The following is a 16075-nucleotide window of genomic DNA, read 5'->3' on the forward strand; positions in this document are numbered from 1 at the left end:
GAGTCACAAGAGTGCAGCAGCAATGCGATGGCATGCCGAACACCAAGCAAAGGTGGGAGAAATGAGTCATCCGTCTGATGCAGCGGAGTGGAAGTATTTTCAAGAACAAAATCCTCAATTTGTTGAAGAACCATGTAACGTGTATTTGGGATTGTGTACTGATGGGTTCAATCCATTTGGGATGTCTCGTCACCATTCATTATGGCCAGTGATATTGATGTCATATAATTTACCCACTGGTATGTGCATGGATGATGAGTACTTGTTTCTTACAATTCTGAATTCTGGTCCAAACCATCCGCGAGCTAGTCTTGATGTCTTTCTCCAACCTCTTATTGATGAGTTAAAAGAGTTGTGGTCTACCGGAGTCGATGCATACGATGTGTCCTTGGGCCAAAATTTCAACCTAAAAGCAGTGCTGATGTGGATGATAAGCGACTTTCCTGCGTATGGCATGTTATCTGGATGGACAACACATGGTAAATTGTCTTGTCCAGTTTGCATGGACGATATAAAGTTTTTTATCTACCGAATAGAAGGAAGACATGTTGGTTTGATTGTCATCGGAGATTTCTTCCTCCTGATCATCCTTTGAGGAGGAATAAAAAAGACTTCTTTAAGGGAAAAGACGCTACAAGAGAGTATCCACCAAAGTCTTTGACCGGTGAGCAAGTTTATTCTGAGCGGTTGAATTGTGTAAATCCTCCAAGAACCAAGGACGTCGGTGGAAATGGTCATGAAAGGAAGATGCATGGATATGGAAAGGACCATAACTGGCACAAAGAAAGCATTTTATGGTCGCTACCATACTGGAAGGACCTTAATCTCCGACATAATATTGATATGATGCATACATAGAAGAATTTTTTGGACAACATCATGTACACTCTTATGCGTGTGAAAGGTAAATCAAAAGATTCCGTCATGTCAAGGTTGGATATAGCAAAGTTCTGTTCTCGGCCACACTTACATCTTGATAGTAGGGGTAAAGCACCTTTCCCGCCCTATACATTGACAGACGAAGCCAGAACAAGCTTATTGGAATGTGTGAAATACTCGGTGAAATTCCGAGATGGCTATTCAGCAGACTTAGCTAGTTGTGTTGATATGAAAAATGGAAAGTTTTCAGGCATGAAGAGCCATGACTGACATGTTTTCATGGAGCGGTTACTTCCATTTATCTTTGCAGAACTCCTTGACCGGAATATCCACCTTGCGTTATCAGGTATATTAATTAATTATTTAAAGTTCTATATATATATATATATATGAAGTGAGTAATTGTGATGAAGTTTGAATAAATATAATATTGTAGGGGTTGGAGCATTTTTCCGGGACTTATGCTCGAGAACTTTGCAAACAAGTCGACTTCAAATTCTAAAACAGAACATTGTTTTAATCCTCTGCAATTTGGAAAAGATATTTCCACCATCCTTTTTTGATGTGATGGAGCACCTGCCTATACATCTTCCCTACGAAGCTGAATTGGGAGACCCTGTCCAATATAGGTGGATGTATCCTTTTAATATTTGTATTTTTTGTTAACATTTTTATTTGATTGCAATATTTGATTAGTGATTTATTGTAAATAAAGTTTAAAACTCTAATCATAGTTTTCATATTTACTTAATAATCTTGGTTAATACTTTTAAAATTTTTATCTATGATATTTTATATGAATTATTTATTTTTTTATTTGGTTAAAGTATAAAATTTTATTTAGTTTTAAACTTTTTCTTTTAAATCAAGTTGGTTGTAGTGAATATAGATGAATTATTAAAATTTTGATTGATTTTTTTTACATTGCATCTTTAAACACTGCTTTTTAAGATTTATAAGTTTGAATTATTGATCTGTAAGATAAACCCAAAAAAACTCAAAAAGTCTTGTAGCCATGTTATGACCGGACTCGGGCTTTGAAATATAGGCTCGGAAATATTTTGAGTCGGGCCAGACTAAAACATATGCGGGTTTTACGGTTTTTGGGCCGGATCGGGCCGGGCCAGCCCGATTGACGCCCCTAGATGAGAGTAGATTATGGTTGTCTTGTCCCATGGGCCTAGAAGCCCAAAGTCAGCTGTATCTAGGACGTGAATCAGTGCGGCACACACAGAGAGCAATTATTTCGAATGTTGTTTTAGGTCCAAAACCTCCCATCTCCCTTGTTTACTAGTATTCAACCCTAATCCTTTTTAGAAACGGTCGTTTTCGAGCACAATGCATCTTCCAGAGGCTTTGGTAGTGGAGATACTCTCTAGGGTTCCTGCTGTATCTCTGGCACGATTGAGATTGACATCCGAAAGATTGAACGCTCTGGTCAAAGATGGGAGACTTGCTAATAAACATTCTGCTTATGCTCCAAGGCAGCCTCCTCTGTTGATCATGTTGATTGATTTTAGGGTTTATTTAGTAAGCGTTGATCTCCATAGAGTCAACAAGAAGGATGTTCCATCTGCAAAGGTAACAGGTCAAATCAGCCTAAAATATCCTCTTTCTAATAACTCTTCAGAAGAGCCTCTTTCTAATAACTCTTCAAAAGAAGTTGATATATGTAACGTCTTTCACTGCGACGGGTTGTTGCTATGCACCACCAAGGACAACAGACTAGTTGTTTGGAATCCATGTACAGGTGAAACCAGGTGGATCGTCCAACCCATTCTTAGCTACGAGGGATTCAACCACTATGCTCTCGGTTACGATTACGAATCCTCCTGTTACAAAATTTTGAGGATGTATCCTGGTCGTGTCCCAACTCAAACTAAGTACCAAGTCTATGACTTTACCTCCAAATTGTGGGAGAACATTGGTGAGACTGGAAGCTGGTCAATACCACGGATTCAGAGTCTTGGCATATCTGTGAAGGGAAGTACTTACTGGCTTGCTTATTGTCGACGAGAACTAGGTGTTTTCTTACTAAATGTTGATTTTTCAACGGAGAGATTCCAAAGTCTGCCTCTTCCCGAGGATGCTCCTCGTTCTTATTTTGATGTGGCTTTATCAGTGACTAGATCAGAAGAGCAAAAACTTTGTTTGCTTGCTGTTTGGAGCTCTGAGGTATGGATAGCGACTAAGATGGAGAGTGCCGGAGATATTTCATGGAGCAAGTTCCTAACAGTGTCTAAATTCGATCTCCGAAGCCATTTTCGGTGTTGTATTGGGATGAGTACTAGTTTCTTGGTCGACCAGGAGAACAAAGTTGTATTGTCTTGTAATAACTCCGTGTTCTCCAAAAACTTTATACAGATTGTGGGAAAGGATAAATACATGCATGAGGATGATCAAAATGGTGCAAAGTCTCCTACCACACGTCTCCTCACTTATGTTCCAGGTTTGGCTCAAATCCAACAAGGTATCTCTCTTGATAAACGAAGCATAACTGTAGGCATCACAGAGTAGCATTCTGAAACCACCAAGACGGTTCTCTTTGGCGAAATCGTTCAGTTATTTAGATGCTATGGTAAAAACCGATGGACTGAATTTTTTAAACCTCACTAGCTAATAGGTTATTCAGTAAAATCCATTTCATGTTTTCCTACATTGATAGTTCATTCTGCATTTTTTTAAGCCCAACTAGCTCAGCCACTACACAGAACACAACTGAAAACACAGGTTTTGTAGCAAGTTCGAGTTACAACTCTTTGGTTATGACTACAAAACATGTTTTAATCATGAGTTCATGAATATAGTTACTTATCTGTCTTTTTTTAAGTGTACGAAAACACCTGCTCTTTTATAAAGAAAACAGAAAAATTTAAGCCTGCATCATCAAAAAACTATAGATCAGAGGTCTTAAACTTGCAAGACAGGACTACAATTTTTGTTAGCTTCTTAACTCGAGCCACTTTAATTCAGGAATGGTCTAGGTCGCTATAGGCTAAGAACAAAGCACCACCATAAAAAACTCTCCCTCAAACCTAAGACTTGGCGTTAAAGCAACATGATCTGGGCCGAAGCCCACATTAGAATCATGTGGATGTCACGACACTCTGAAAAACATAAATTATGAGAAAAAAACTCTCCCTCAAACTGGTCTCAAAACTCTGTTTCTTGCAAACCCTAATTTCTGAAAACAGTAAAGATGATGAAGAAGAGAAACACAGTTAATCATCTTCCGGAGGATATGGTAGTGGAGATACTCTCTAGGGTTCCTGCTATATCTCTGACACGATTACGATCTACATCCAAAGGATGGAACACTCTTGTTAAGGATGATGAGAGACTTGCTAAGAAGCACTCTGCTTATGCTCCAAAGCCGTCTCTGGTTATCATGTTGATTGATTATAAGCTTTCTATAATGAACGTCAGTCTCCATGGAATTGAAGAGGTTGATTTATCTGTAAAGATAACATGTCAGTTCAGCCTAAAAGATCCCAACTCTTCAGAAGAAGTTGATATACGTGACGTCTTTCACTACGACGGCTTATTGCTATGCAGCACCAAAGACAATAGACTGGTCGTTTGGAATCCATGTTTAGGTGAAACAAGGTGGATCCAACCCCTAGATTCCTACACAGAATCAGGCTTCTATGCTCTAGGCTACGATCACAGATCCTCATGTTACAAATTCTTGAGGATGCAGCGACATGAAGACCATATCCTAGTACGAACTGAGTACCAAGTCTATGACTTTACCTATAAATCGTGGCGGTTTGTTGGTGAGACTGAAGGCTGGTTCATACCAAGTGTTGGGNTGCAAGACAGGACTACAATTTTTGTTAGCTTCTTAACTCGAGCCACTTTAATTCAGGAATGGTCTAGGTCGCTATAGGCTAAGAACAAAGCACCACCATAAAAAACTCTCCCTCAAACCTAAGACTTGGCGTTAAAGCAACATGATCTGGGCCGAAGCCCACATTAGAATCATGTGGATGTCACGACACTCTGAAAAACATAAATTATGAGAAAAAAACTCTCCCTCAAACTGGTCTCAAAACTCTGTTTCTTGCAAACCCTAATTTCTGAAAACAGTAAAGATGATGAAGAAGAGAAACACAGTTAATCATCTTCCGGAGGATATGGTAGTGGAGATACTCTCTAGGGTTCCTGCTATATCTCTGACACGATTACGATCTACATCCAAAGGATGGAACACTCTTGTTAAGGATGATGAGAGACTTGCTAAGAAGCACTCTGCTTATGCTCCAAAGCCGTCTCTGGTTATCATGTTGATTGATTATAAGCTTTCTATAATGAACGTCAGTCTCCATGGAATTGAAGAGGTTGATTTATCTGTAAAGATAACATGTCAGTTCAGCCTAAAAGATCCCAACTCTTCAGAAGAAGTTGATATACGTGACGTCTTTCACTACGACGGCTTATTGCTATGCAGCACCAAAGACAATAGACTGGTCGTTTGGAATCCATGTTTAGGTGAAACAAGGTGGATCCAACCCCTAGATTCCTACACAGAATCAGGCTTCTATGCTCTAGGCTACGATCACAGATCCTCATGTTACAAATTCTTGAGGATGCAGCGACATGAAGACCATATCCTAGTACGAACTGAGTACCAAGTCTATGACTTTACCTATAAATCGTGGCGGTTTGTTGGTGAGACTGAAGGCTGGTTCATACCAAGTGTTGGGAGTCGGAGACGTGGCTTGTCTGTGAAAGGAAATACTTACTGGCTTGCTACTAATGAATCCGGACCACCGTTTGATAAGTTCTTATTATGTTTTGATTTTTCAGCTGACAGATTTCGAAGACTGTCTCTTCCCACGGGTACACCTCGTTCTTATTATGATATGTCTTTATCAGTGACTAGAGAAGAGCAACAACTTTGTATGTTTTCAACTTATGGCTCTGAGGTATGGATAGCAACTAAGATGGATCAGAGTACCGGAGCCGTGTCATGGAGCAAGTCCTATCGTTTTTACTTACGAATTGATGTGATGACAGTCTTGGATGACCATGAGAAGAACGTTTTCGTGTATCGCTACGAAGCCAGGTCCAAAAGCGTGTTACACATTGTAGGAGAGGATATACTCATCATACAAGTGGTTCACCATGGTGCAGATTCTAAATGCCCATTTTTCCTCACTTATGTTCCAACTTTGGTTCAAATACAATAAGGTGTATCTAGTGTTCGTTTCTGTGAAGATGCTAGTGTGTGATTATGATTGTCCCACTAATTTATGCTTTAACGATTCAAATTCTTTTTTTGAATGCCAACTAATTCTTTTCGTATGCAGAACAATGTATGTCCCAACCAAGGTGGTGCTGAGGTATTAAACACCCAAAATATTTATTGGCTTTTGGTAATTTCAAACTTTTGAAAATATCAGTAACGCCCAAAATATTTATTAGAAAACTCTGATTTTCATTCAACACCATATTTCCTTAACCCCCAATTTTGTGCTTTTTTCTTTTTCTACAAAAAGGAGGCCAAAACATAGAAAACTACAAAATTTCAGCTAAGTCAAAATGAGGAAAAGAGGAACCAAACAAACATTTTATTGGTCCTACTAATTTATAAGACCCGTATAGAGAGAAAAAGGGGCTTTGTCATTTCTGCAAATTCAGCTTCACCTTCTCCAACACTTTCCATAGTGCAGATTTAGCTTCTTCTAGCGTCTCAACACCATGACCTTCCTCAAATGCTAGCCTTTGTATGTTAAACTGCCAAAAAAAAAACATACAAATTCAATACAGAAAGATAAAGCTGAGAGTAACTGTGCATGACCATGAAGGCGTTTAACATCAACTGGAGATAACTGTTTTGGACGATGTTATTTTACCTGAGCACCTTGGCGAACTCTTACATCTATTCCTTTGCTATCTATCGAAATGAGAGCAGCGTCATCCACCTCTGATTCAGTAGACAGTAGTTCTCTAAGCGGTTTCGAGAAGATGGCATTTAGTTCCTATCATAAGTTATAGGGGAAGTACGTTAGACAACACTCAAATCAATCCAGATTGCAAAAGGCCAAGAATGAGGGACAAGTTATCGGAGTCTCTAAGGCGACCAAAAGGGATCTGAAATAACGTACCTTGAGGTTCCCCTCACCACCATCAACAGCTATCTTATCTGGCTGTAGAGCTTCATACTCTTTGACATCAACCCAAGCCACCGTGCCAAAGCCTCCAATGAAATATATATCACTGCCAATTGTCACATTGAGAATGAAGTGGATAAGTAATAGGAAATAAACAATCATCCTACATGTATTGGTAATTTAGGAGGCACAAGTTTTGTAACAGACCTTATGTTCTGCATTCTAAAATAGTGAAAGTTTCCCCACTGCTCGGAAGGCCCGTGCTGGTGCTTTGCAATATATTGCTTATGAGCCCATTCCTACCAAAGCCACAACCAGGGATATTACAACTCAGACAGATTAATGCATAGAGAACCATGAAGTGAAATGGGAAAAAAGTAGCTAGACACCAACCTGTTCATCTTCTGACAATGGGTACACATCACCAAATAATGTCACTCTTGCATTCGATAAGCCACTCCATCCAGGTATCTGCCAGAAACAAATTTCAGGTTACAGAACAAAAAGGAAAAGCCTTTCGCTTAATTAAAACACAATAGCCAAATGTTACCTGGACAACGAGACTGCATCTAGGTTCAGCCAACAGATTTCGTGTGTGGATGGCCAGCGGTGAAAATAAAAATATTGGATCTGATAACAAAAAGTAAACGCCATTCAAGAAATAAGCATCTATTATATCTCAGCCAACAAACTCAAAGACATTAATTGTACCATTATAAGATTCAGCATTGCCTTCAAAACTATCCAGACCCAAAAACACTCCTACATCTTTAATGAGATTTAAGGAAAACAATATTGAGCACAGTTCCTACTATTCGTCCCCACAAAATCCAAATCAAGTTAAAGTTTCTACAGTGGGAGTTAGAGACTTAGGAACTAATTGTCCACTAGTAAATCATTAAACCAGTATTCTGAAGAAAAAAATGAGCGTGCAACAAAAACAGACAGTAGAAACAGTCAAAAAAGAAAGAAAGGCTCAGTAACTTACGCCCCATACGATCAGGTGCAAAATCAACCAATGAGCCAAATGGATACCCTCCCCTGCGGTGGTGCATTTTGGACATCACTGTGCATAGATGAGCAAACCTAGCCTTGAATCATACCAAACAAAAAAAAAGTAAAGACCAGACAGATAGAGAACTTATCATTTATCATTATGAAGTAAAAGCAACTATACAACAATCTAAAAGACAAACCCTTTTACCTGTTCCAACAAGTTCCGTACAGCTAAAGCAGGCCGAGGTAACGCATGAGCTGATGTAGCATTTTGAACTCCACCAGATATTGGAGTTCTAAAAAGCCCAGCACGATTTCCTCCACCACCCTGAGGATGAGCAAGAGATGCCTCCACATCGATTACACTATGGGAAGTTTCACCATTGAGATTTTCCTTCACACAACATTACAATCTATTAATACTTTATGCCAAAGCAACCAATCCAATAAACTATATCTACTTCAAACTCATATATACACAAACTCTGTTACAAAATTGTAACCTTTTGCTGAATTTTTTTGCATACCCACAACAAAAAGTTTATAACTTTCGTTGAATTGTTTCATCACAAGACAAAGAGAGTAGAAGTACCTGCGATAAAGAGAAAACATCCTCAGGAAAAACACCAAACCCACTACTCTCAGCGATATTATTATCTTCGCCTTCACTTGGTGTCTCGTTACGTAAGAGAGCTTGTACACGAAGCCCGTGACTTGATCCATTGGTGATTCTCAGGTTCGTGAACTGCTTTTTGGGTAGCGAATTACGAAACCAACACGAAGACGACTGGGAAGAAGTGGGCAGTGTAGATTTGAGGAGAGGCCTCGTCTGTAAATTGGGGATGTGTGTTGAAGTAAAGAGAGCTTCCATGGTGGGATTCAACACAGAGAAGAGAGGAGAGAATAAGATTGTAGTAGCTTGAAGAGTCCGATCTTTCACTATGCCCCAGATGCTTTTTTTAGTCGACTTTGTTGAAAGTACACAGCTTTAAGGAATTAGGACTTTTCCAGAGTAGGGTTTGTAAAAACCACAAATAAGGGTTTTTCTTTTTTTTTTTTTTTACTTTTTTTTTCTTTGTAAAGATAAAGATTACAGAAATTATAATTACTTTAGGAAATAGGAATTACTCTCTATTCTACTCTTTTTTTATTTGTTGTTGTTGATAATAATGAATTTTACTTAAAACAAGAAAAAATAATTTACTTTGAATTTGTAATTTTTTTGGTGAGATAATAATAAATAACATATAATATATTCTCAAAGATTCAAGAATTATATCTTCTGTTAAAAAGCTAGAAACACGATTTTTTTAAGTTTTAACAGAACTCAAGGAACCTGATAATGACTATTGGATTAAGAAGGTAGAAATTGATTTTAAACGTTTAAACTCTTCTAAAGAAATTTATATCATCTTGATTTCACTTTGGTTCATCTCATTAAAGACCATTTTAAACGTTGAAAAAGAATTTATAACAAGTCAAATGACACAACAACACAAACTTAAACTAATCGCTATGTCCTAAAATTTATAATGCGGGAGGACCCACGTCAATATTTTTGTTCAAACATTGTCGTTTTCAGCCCATCCTTCCTCAGAATCCACGCGCCACCGTCTAAGCTGCAGCGTCATCGCACGCGCCATTTTGCTTTCAACCGCTCGTATCATCCCAGCTGCGACTCCGGTCACATCTTCCACTTTCTTTAAACTCGTCCACGTCATCGTGTTCTTGACGCCGAACCAAAACGCCGCCGCTAAGATCAATCTATTCGTCGCTCTCGCTCTCGGCCTCGGCCTCGGCCTCTTCTCCACAGCCAAAGCGAGCGACGCATACGAAACGACGGCGTTTGTTAAATCTCTGTTTAGTCCTAACTTATCGCACCACTTCACAAAAACACCATCCGCGACCGTAACCGCAACACCGGCCTTCTTAGCCTTCTTCACTCTTTCTTCCCTTCCACGCGCTTCTCGGTTTACGCTACCCGTCGTCGAAGATAGCTCGGAGGTTGAGACACGGTCGAGAGAAGAGCAGCAAGACGACGAAGAGGATGTTTCAGAGCAGCAAGATGTTCGTGGAGGCCAAGGGAGGAGAGGACCAGAGACGAAGTCTCGAGTAAGGGATTTGCAAGTTGGGCAGATGACGCGGCGGAAATGGCGAGCGAAGAGGAAATTTGAGGCGTGGAACTTGGCGTCGCAAGAACGGCAGAGGAAAGCAGAGTCCGCTGCGCAGTGGAGATCAGCTTCGGCATTACAAAGCTCGCAATAGCTCACCATCTTCCTTCTCAATGACTCAGATCACAGGTAGGAATGGGGAATGATATGGGAAGAGAGATATAAGGAAGAAGATGTGTAAAATGATTGGGGGAGAGAAGAGCGGTGGAGTTTTTATGTATGGTTCATGGTTGATGAGAGTGGTCTCTTCACCACCTAAAGTTCACACCAGAGAACATTTACACGACTCAGATTTTTTTTATAAAATTTATTATAGCAAATTGGGAAATGAAATGTATGGTGTTTGTAGAATTCAAAAAACAACGTGTCGTGAGGTCTTTTTTGAGGCTGGTGAGAATCTGTGGTCATATTTAGAGTAGCCGCCATGTCATTCTTCTTCTTTTTGGTGTGACGTGGAGATTTAGTCAACACTTGAGTCTTTTCAGAGACTTGGTCTCATTCATTGCAATTTGCAAATTGCTTCTTCTTCTTTCTTTTCTTGGTTGCTTCCATTACATTTCTTCTTCATTACTTCAGTCTTTTTCATATACGTTAACCAATAATATATAAAAAAATAAAATAAATAATACTCTTTAATTTTGTGACTAAGGATACAAAAACACAAGGTTGTTGTAAACTGTTGTAAACCTGTGTTGGGTTTTCTGGTTCAAACTTGTACAACAAAAGTGTCTATCTTGAAATTTTTCAAAAAAAAATGGTTTCTTAAGTAAAAGGGTCTTTTTGAATAGCCGAGCTTAAATTACATTACTCAGTTAATATATATATCCATAGAGCCCCTCTCCTACGCAATCACAAATGCTGGTTCCAAAGATTCACAATGTGACTGACTTCTCCAGGGAGTTTTTACTTCTTTGTTATCCGACCGTAATTCCTCTGGCGTATTCTAAATGCCGGTTTTCGTTGCAGCACGCGGTTGGATTGTTTGAGATTTACCTGGTTGTTTTGGGACTTATTAATCTTAAGTGGATGAGCTTCTGTGTTGAATACCCACTCGTCCAAAGGAATGACTGTTGTGGGCGAGAAGAGGAGATATAGATACTTGAGCGTCTCAGCAAGGAAGAAACTTTGCATCTTGTTGTCCTTAACGCCTGTATTAACCTGGAAATGATTGAAAGAAAATTAGAATCTACCATCGGATGGTGTGGATGGTGGAATGGTATAATTCAATTCATCAAAGTTTTAACAGTTCCAGGATCTAATTAGGAGTCTTAAGGAAAACTTACATCCTTCAAACCGACATATCCAGACTCTATACGCGAGTTCTTCTCAAACGCTTCAAATATATTCCATCCCCACTCTTGATATGTCTTGTTGCCAGTTAACCGCCAGAGGTAAAACAGTGATTCAACAGTTTCTGGTCTCAAGATGTTCCACGATGTTCCAACACTCATGTCCTGAATCATCATCATTTTTGTGGATTGTAGACTAAACAACAAATTACACATAAAATAAACAATGTTTTTGGGAAAGACAAAGAAAATGACAAATGACATACATTCCCAGAGTTGAAGAAATAATTCTCCCCAGCCAGTTTTGTTGGTGTTGATTGGTAAAAATTATAGCATGTCCATGCAAGCTGCAGATACGTGAGAAAATATCAATCAAGGCTATATAGCTCCAACAGCCTAAATCAGTTTAACAGCTTAAAAGCAGAAAGTTCGGAACGATCTGAAGCACCTATGAGGCTATGATCAAAGATAATTCAAGCCATAAGTTTACTTACCTCTTCAGCGAGTGAGAGAAACTTCTTTCCTTCAGCAGGATCACTATACTCAGATGCTCCTAAAGCCAACATTCCGGGAGCAAAGCATGCCAATTCATCCATCTGAATATAAGATGAGACAGAACATAAGACTGGAGATACCAGGCAAATTAATTTTCACATATCACAATGGAAACATTGATTAGACGGGCTTACCTTATCGATCAAAGAATTTCCACTCTTCTCACAGATATATGTAAATGAGAAGGTGTTGATTTCTTAACTAAGCTAAGCAGACCATTCATTGATTTCTCCCACATATCTCTGATGCAAAGATTTCAATCCATAACAGTACTAATTATTATTGTTTGGCTAAAAGATGTAGAAACTACAAGACCAGCAAAGAACAGAAGCAGATATCAAGCAGAAAGACAAAAGTGATGGAAGCTGGGTGAAATTAGCTGAGTGAATTTAATCAGTTTTCAAATGTTCCAGTGTTACGTTTACCATTTGATTTATAAGAAATACATACATATATATACTCAATAGACTAGAATTAAACTTACCTATAGTGTTTTACTGCTGAAGTTTTGTTCCCAAACACCCAAACTTTGAGCAAATATTCATAAAAGCTGTATGAAAAATTAGCAGTCACACCGTCACTTATCAAACCAAAGCCAAACCAGAAGGGATCAGACGAGCAGCAGTATAAAATACAATCAAGTTGGAAAATACCTGTCTCCCATGGCACCAAATGTCGTGGTGGAGTACGATGGTTGAGCTGTATCGGGATTTATATAGATTGGAAGTAGACCATCATCAGGGAAGTTCTTATTTAGCACTGAAATAACCTTTTCTACCTGAGACACGAGTTACAAACAGGTCGACCATTGAGTTGCAATTTATTTCCTATGAATTAGACAATATGTACCCCGATTCCTGACCTATGGGCAACTTTAATACCTAAGTAAGATATAATACAAATATATAGAATAAGCTAAGAAATATGTAATCCTGTTCATTGAAAATTATAACTATCTCTTAAGCAGATGGATATGTAGTATAAGTCATTCGTGCTACAAGTTATGGAGAAATGCACCTTTTGCTGATATTTGGGGTCCCCCGTCCTCTGGGATAGGGCAATAAACTCGAGTTGTTCAGTACCAGAATCTGCAAGAATACTGTCTCTCTAGTACAAGAGAGAAGGAAGCAATCAACTAAACCGAAAGACCACATGTACTTAATTGAACACACGTAAATAGATCAGATGGTATCCATTCCATAAACATTAAACATTAAACATGAGCTTGCTAGTGAATCAATACCTAGCAAATGAAGAAGCTTTACGTTCATCATGATATTTACAGCTAAAACTCTAAAACAGTCTACATGCAAACAGAATGCTAATTGTCACATAACTTGAAAAGCAGAACAGTTTGTTCCTGGCGAGTGCTGAAACATCTAGGAAAGTGATTGGAACTTATAAATCTCAAAGTTTTATTGGCCTACTAGGAATTTACTTTAGAAACATGTTAGAGAGATCAACAGACAACAAAGTCATCTTCTGTTGACGGAGCTTGTGGCCACTATCTCTAAATAGCTCCCAGGCATACAAAAATTCGCAAGACAAGAAGAGGAAATATATATTCACTAAGTAAGCATCCAATGCATAAGACTTTAAATGGGTTGACAAGAAATATGACAGATAGGCATTAAACGACTAGGACTTACCCCCGCCCATGTAGGATTATGAGCATTTCCATGTCTCAGGTTGATAATATTATATGGTATACCCGACTGAGTGTCCCATGCAGGCAATAATCTGTCTGCAATATCAGTAGCCTTTGCGAGGAAAATCTTATCCCCAGAAAGATCATAAGCACTGAGAAGCCCTCCTACCACTCTGAAAGCCAACAAAGATAAAAACTATAAGCGCAGATTCTATACTTCCATTCCACATACACTGTCAACACCACACAACAAATAACCTAAACAAGATGCCTCTTCTTAGTACAGGAAAGAAAACAACATGGTAAACCTGTTAAATGAACCTTATGGTTGTCTCAAACATACTGGCGGCATAATCCTTGTCGAAATCTAATGAGCTTGCCACCCAACTGCAAATGAAAATCAATAACCAAATGAAGGCTGGGAAAGATGTATCGGCAAAGTTGTGAGTTGAACTTCAATTAGTGGAGAAGAAAACAATATAGATAGCTCAGAAACAGGATTCTTCATAGGAGGTTGCAGTTATAGCCCGAAAAATATAACAATTTCTATATTATCTTGAAACAGGCTACCTGCTACAGTCAAAAGTGAACATTTGCACACAGACAAGTTACAAAGATTCAATAGCCTTTTCTATTTTATTTTATCACTTCTTCGTTTTATGATAGCTTTTAGGAATTTAAGAGCTTTGGATTTCAATAGCATACCAACTTTTTTTCTCAATAAGATGGGACAAGCCTGTTTATAACAATCATGCGAAGAAGAATCTTCCTAAAAATGGGCTAGGATGGAAGAAATCTACTCACTCTCTGGCTTTCTGAAACTGGTCATCTAGACCCATTATATAGAGAGTGTCTAATGCATCAATCATAGTTGCTCCCAGACCACCAAAGCTGTCAACGCCATCTTTCGTCTGGGGCTGATAGTGCAAAAAAAAAAGGAAACAAAATAGCTTCAGAGACATATATTATTGCAAGCATAAATTGTTCTCAGCTTAACTAGTTGAACAACACAATAACTTGCAAGCCTCTAAAAAGTGTTGAAACTTAATACAAACCTAATAGCATCGCAGCTAACCATTCAATTTGAAAAAGGCACCAAATTTGTAGAAACCAACATTGTCACTGACTCACTGATCAAAAACATAAAAACTGTACCTGAAGCTCGTCTTGTCCCCAAGCATACTTTTCATAAGAACTCCAAGCATGAATCATAGCTTCTTTAACTCTCTGCATTCGCTGGGCATCAACTGGATCTTCCTGGACATCCTTCAAACTCTTCACAGACACATCCTCACTGACGTTTTTAACCTCTTCCAACTAAGATAATACAAAAACCGTATAAGTTTCTCAAGATTGAAATTAACTCACAAGTCAATCAAAGTCTTGCAAAACCTCATATATAGATACACACCCCAACAAGGCAAGAAACATAAATGCCACATCAATATCGGCCACTGTGTATTTAAAAGAAAACGCATAAAAGGAGGAAACTTTGGGGTATACATCAAAAGGAAAAATAAGCTTACCATCTGCTGCAACCTCAAAACTTCTTCATTTAATTTGGAAACTTCAAACTGCAATAAAACACACATAAAAAGGCAACTTCATAAAACTCAAAAACTCCTCCTTTAAAAAAAAAAAATCAGATTGAGAGACTATTCAGATTAAAGAAAGAAAGAAAATAAAAGGGTACCTGGTGGTCGCGGGCAAGAGATTGACGATCCCAAACAATTATGGAAACAAAGACGAAGAGGATGAAAAGCAAAGCAAGACGTCTTGGTCTACGGAGATAAAATGCTGGGTTGAAATATTTCCATATCCCATGACTACTACCACCACTTCCAAGTTTATTATTATTATTCCTCGCCATCTCTCTCAATTCTCAAACAGATCAGATCTCGGAGGTGATGAAATTGCGAAAAGGAGAAGAAGAGATTGAAACCATGAATTAAAAACAAAAAAAAAAAAAAAGGGAGAAGAAGAAGAAGAAGAAGAGATCGGATGAGAGTAAAGAGAGGGAATTGATCCGGTTTGAATCAAGTTGGTTTTTTGGTTTAGAGTTTGGTTTGTTTATTTGGTGGAGTTTGGTACTTTGGTAATGATAATGGTGACTTCGTTTTTGGGTTTTGTGGTTTCCTTAAACAATGAGTCAAGTCAATGAGAGAGACAAAAACAAAACTTGGGTGACTTAACGACTCTAGGGAAGAAGAAGAATATTATTTTAAACCACTTTTTTTATTTCTCTCACACGCCAATTTCGAACACCGAGATAAATAACATGAAGGTCCCCTACATCTTACATGCTACAACATCTTATACACATTGTGGGTGGAGGACAAAGAGATACTAGCGTACAAAACAAGTGGGATGAGGTCATCATCGACTCACAAATTTCTTCTTTTTGACGTATTACAACACACC

At 38.5% G+C, this 16075-nt stretch overlaps 5 protein-coding genes and 1 pseudogene across 5 annotated transcripts; 3 read left to right on the forward strand and 3 right to left on the reverse strand.

Moving 5' to 3' along the window:
• Window positions 2218–3396, forward strand: LOC104767696 (putative F-box protein At3g21130). The gene has a single exon (XM_010491684.1). It carries the CDS (start codon window positions 2218–2220, stop codon window positions 3394–3396), a length of 1179 nt encoding a protein of 392 aa, XP_010489986.1.
• LOC104767697 (putative F-box protein At3g21130) lies at window positions 4079–4768 on the forward strand. The gene has a single exon (XM_010491686.1). It carries the CDS (start codon window positions 4079–4081, stop codon window positions 4766–4768), a length of 690 nt encoding a protein of 229 aa, XP_010489988.1.
• Window positions 4974–6071, forward strand: LOC104767698 (putative F-box protein At3g21130). The gene has a single exon (XM_010491687.1). The coding sequence runs from the start codon at window positions 4974–4976 to the stop codon at window positions 6069–6071; it is 1098 nt and encodes a 365-aa protein (XP_010489989.1).
• LOC104766000 lies at window positions 6299–9007 on the reverse strand. The gene is made up of 9 exons (XM_010489796.2): window positions 8584–9007; window positions 8200–8385; window positions 7984–8086; window positions 7546–7625; window positions 7389–7466; window positions 7203–7294; window positions 6990–7101; window positions 6738–6863; window positions 6299–6618 (listed from the first exon to the last, which is right to left on the reverse strand). Exons 1-9 carry the CDS (start codon window positions 8860–8862, stop codon window positions 6505–6507), a joined length of 1170 nt encoding a protein of 389 aa, XP_010488098.1. The 5' UTR covers window positions 8863–9007; the 3' UTR covers window positions 6299–6504.
• Window positions 9361–10524, reverse strand: LOC104766001 (B-box zinc finger protein 32-like). Its single transcript, XM_010489798.2, has one exon. It carries the CDS (start codon window positions 10262–10264, stop codon window positions 9554–9556), a length of 711 nt encoding a protein of 236 aa, XP_010488100.1. The 5' UTR covers window positions 10265–10524; the 3' UTR covers window positions 9361–9553.
• Window positions 10771–16066, reverse strand: LOC104766002 (annotated as a pseudogene).

Source organism: Camelina sativa, chromosome 19 (assembly GCF_000633955.1).
Source record: "Camelina sativa cultivar DH55 chromosome 19, Cs, whole genome shotgun sequence".
NCBI classification, from domain to species: Eukaryota; Viridiplantae; Streptophyta; class Magnoliopsida; order Brassicales; family Brassicaceae; genus Camelina; species Camelina sativa.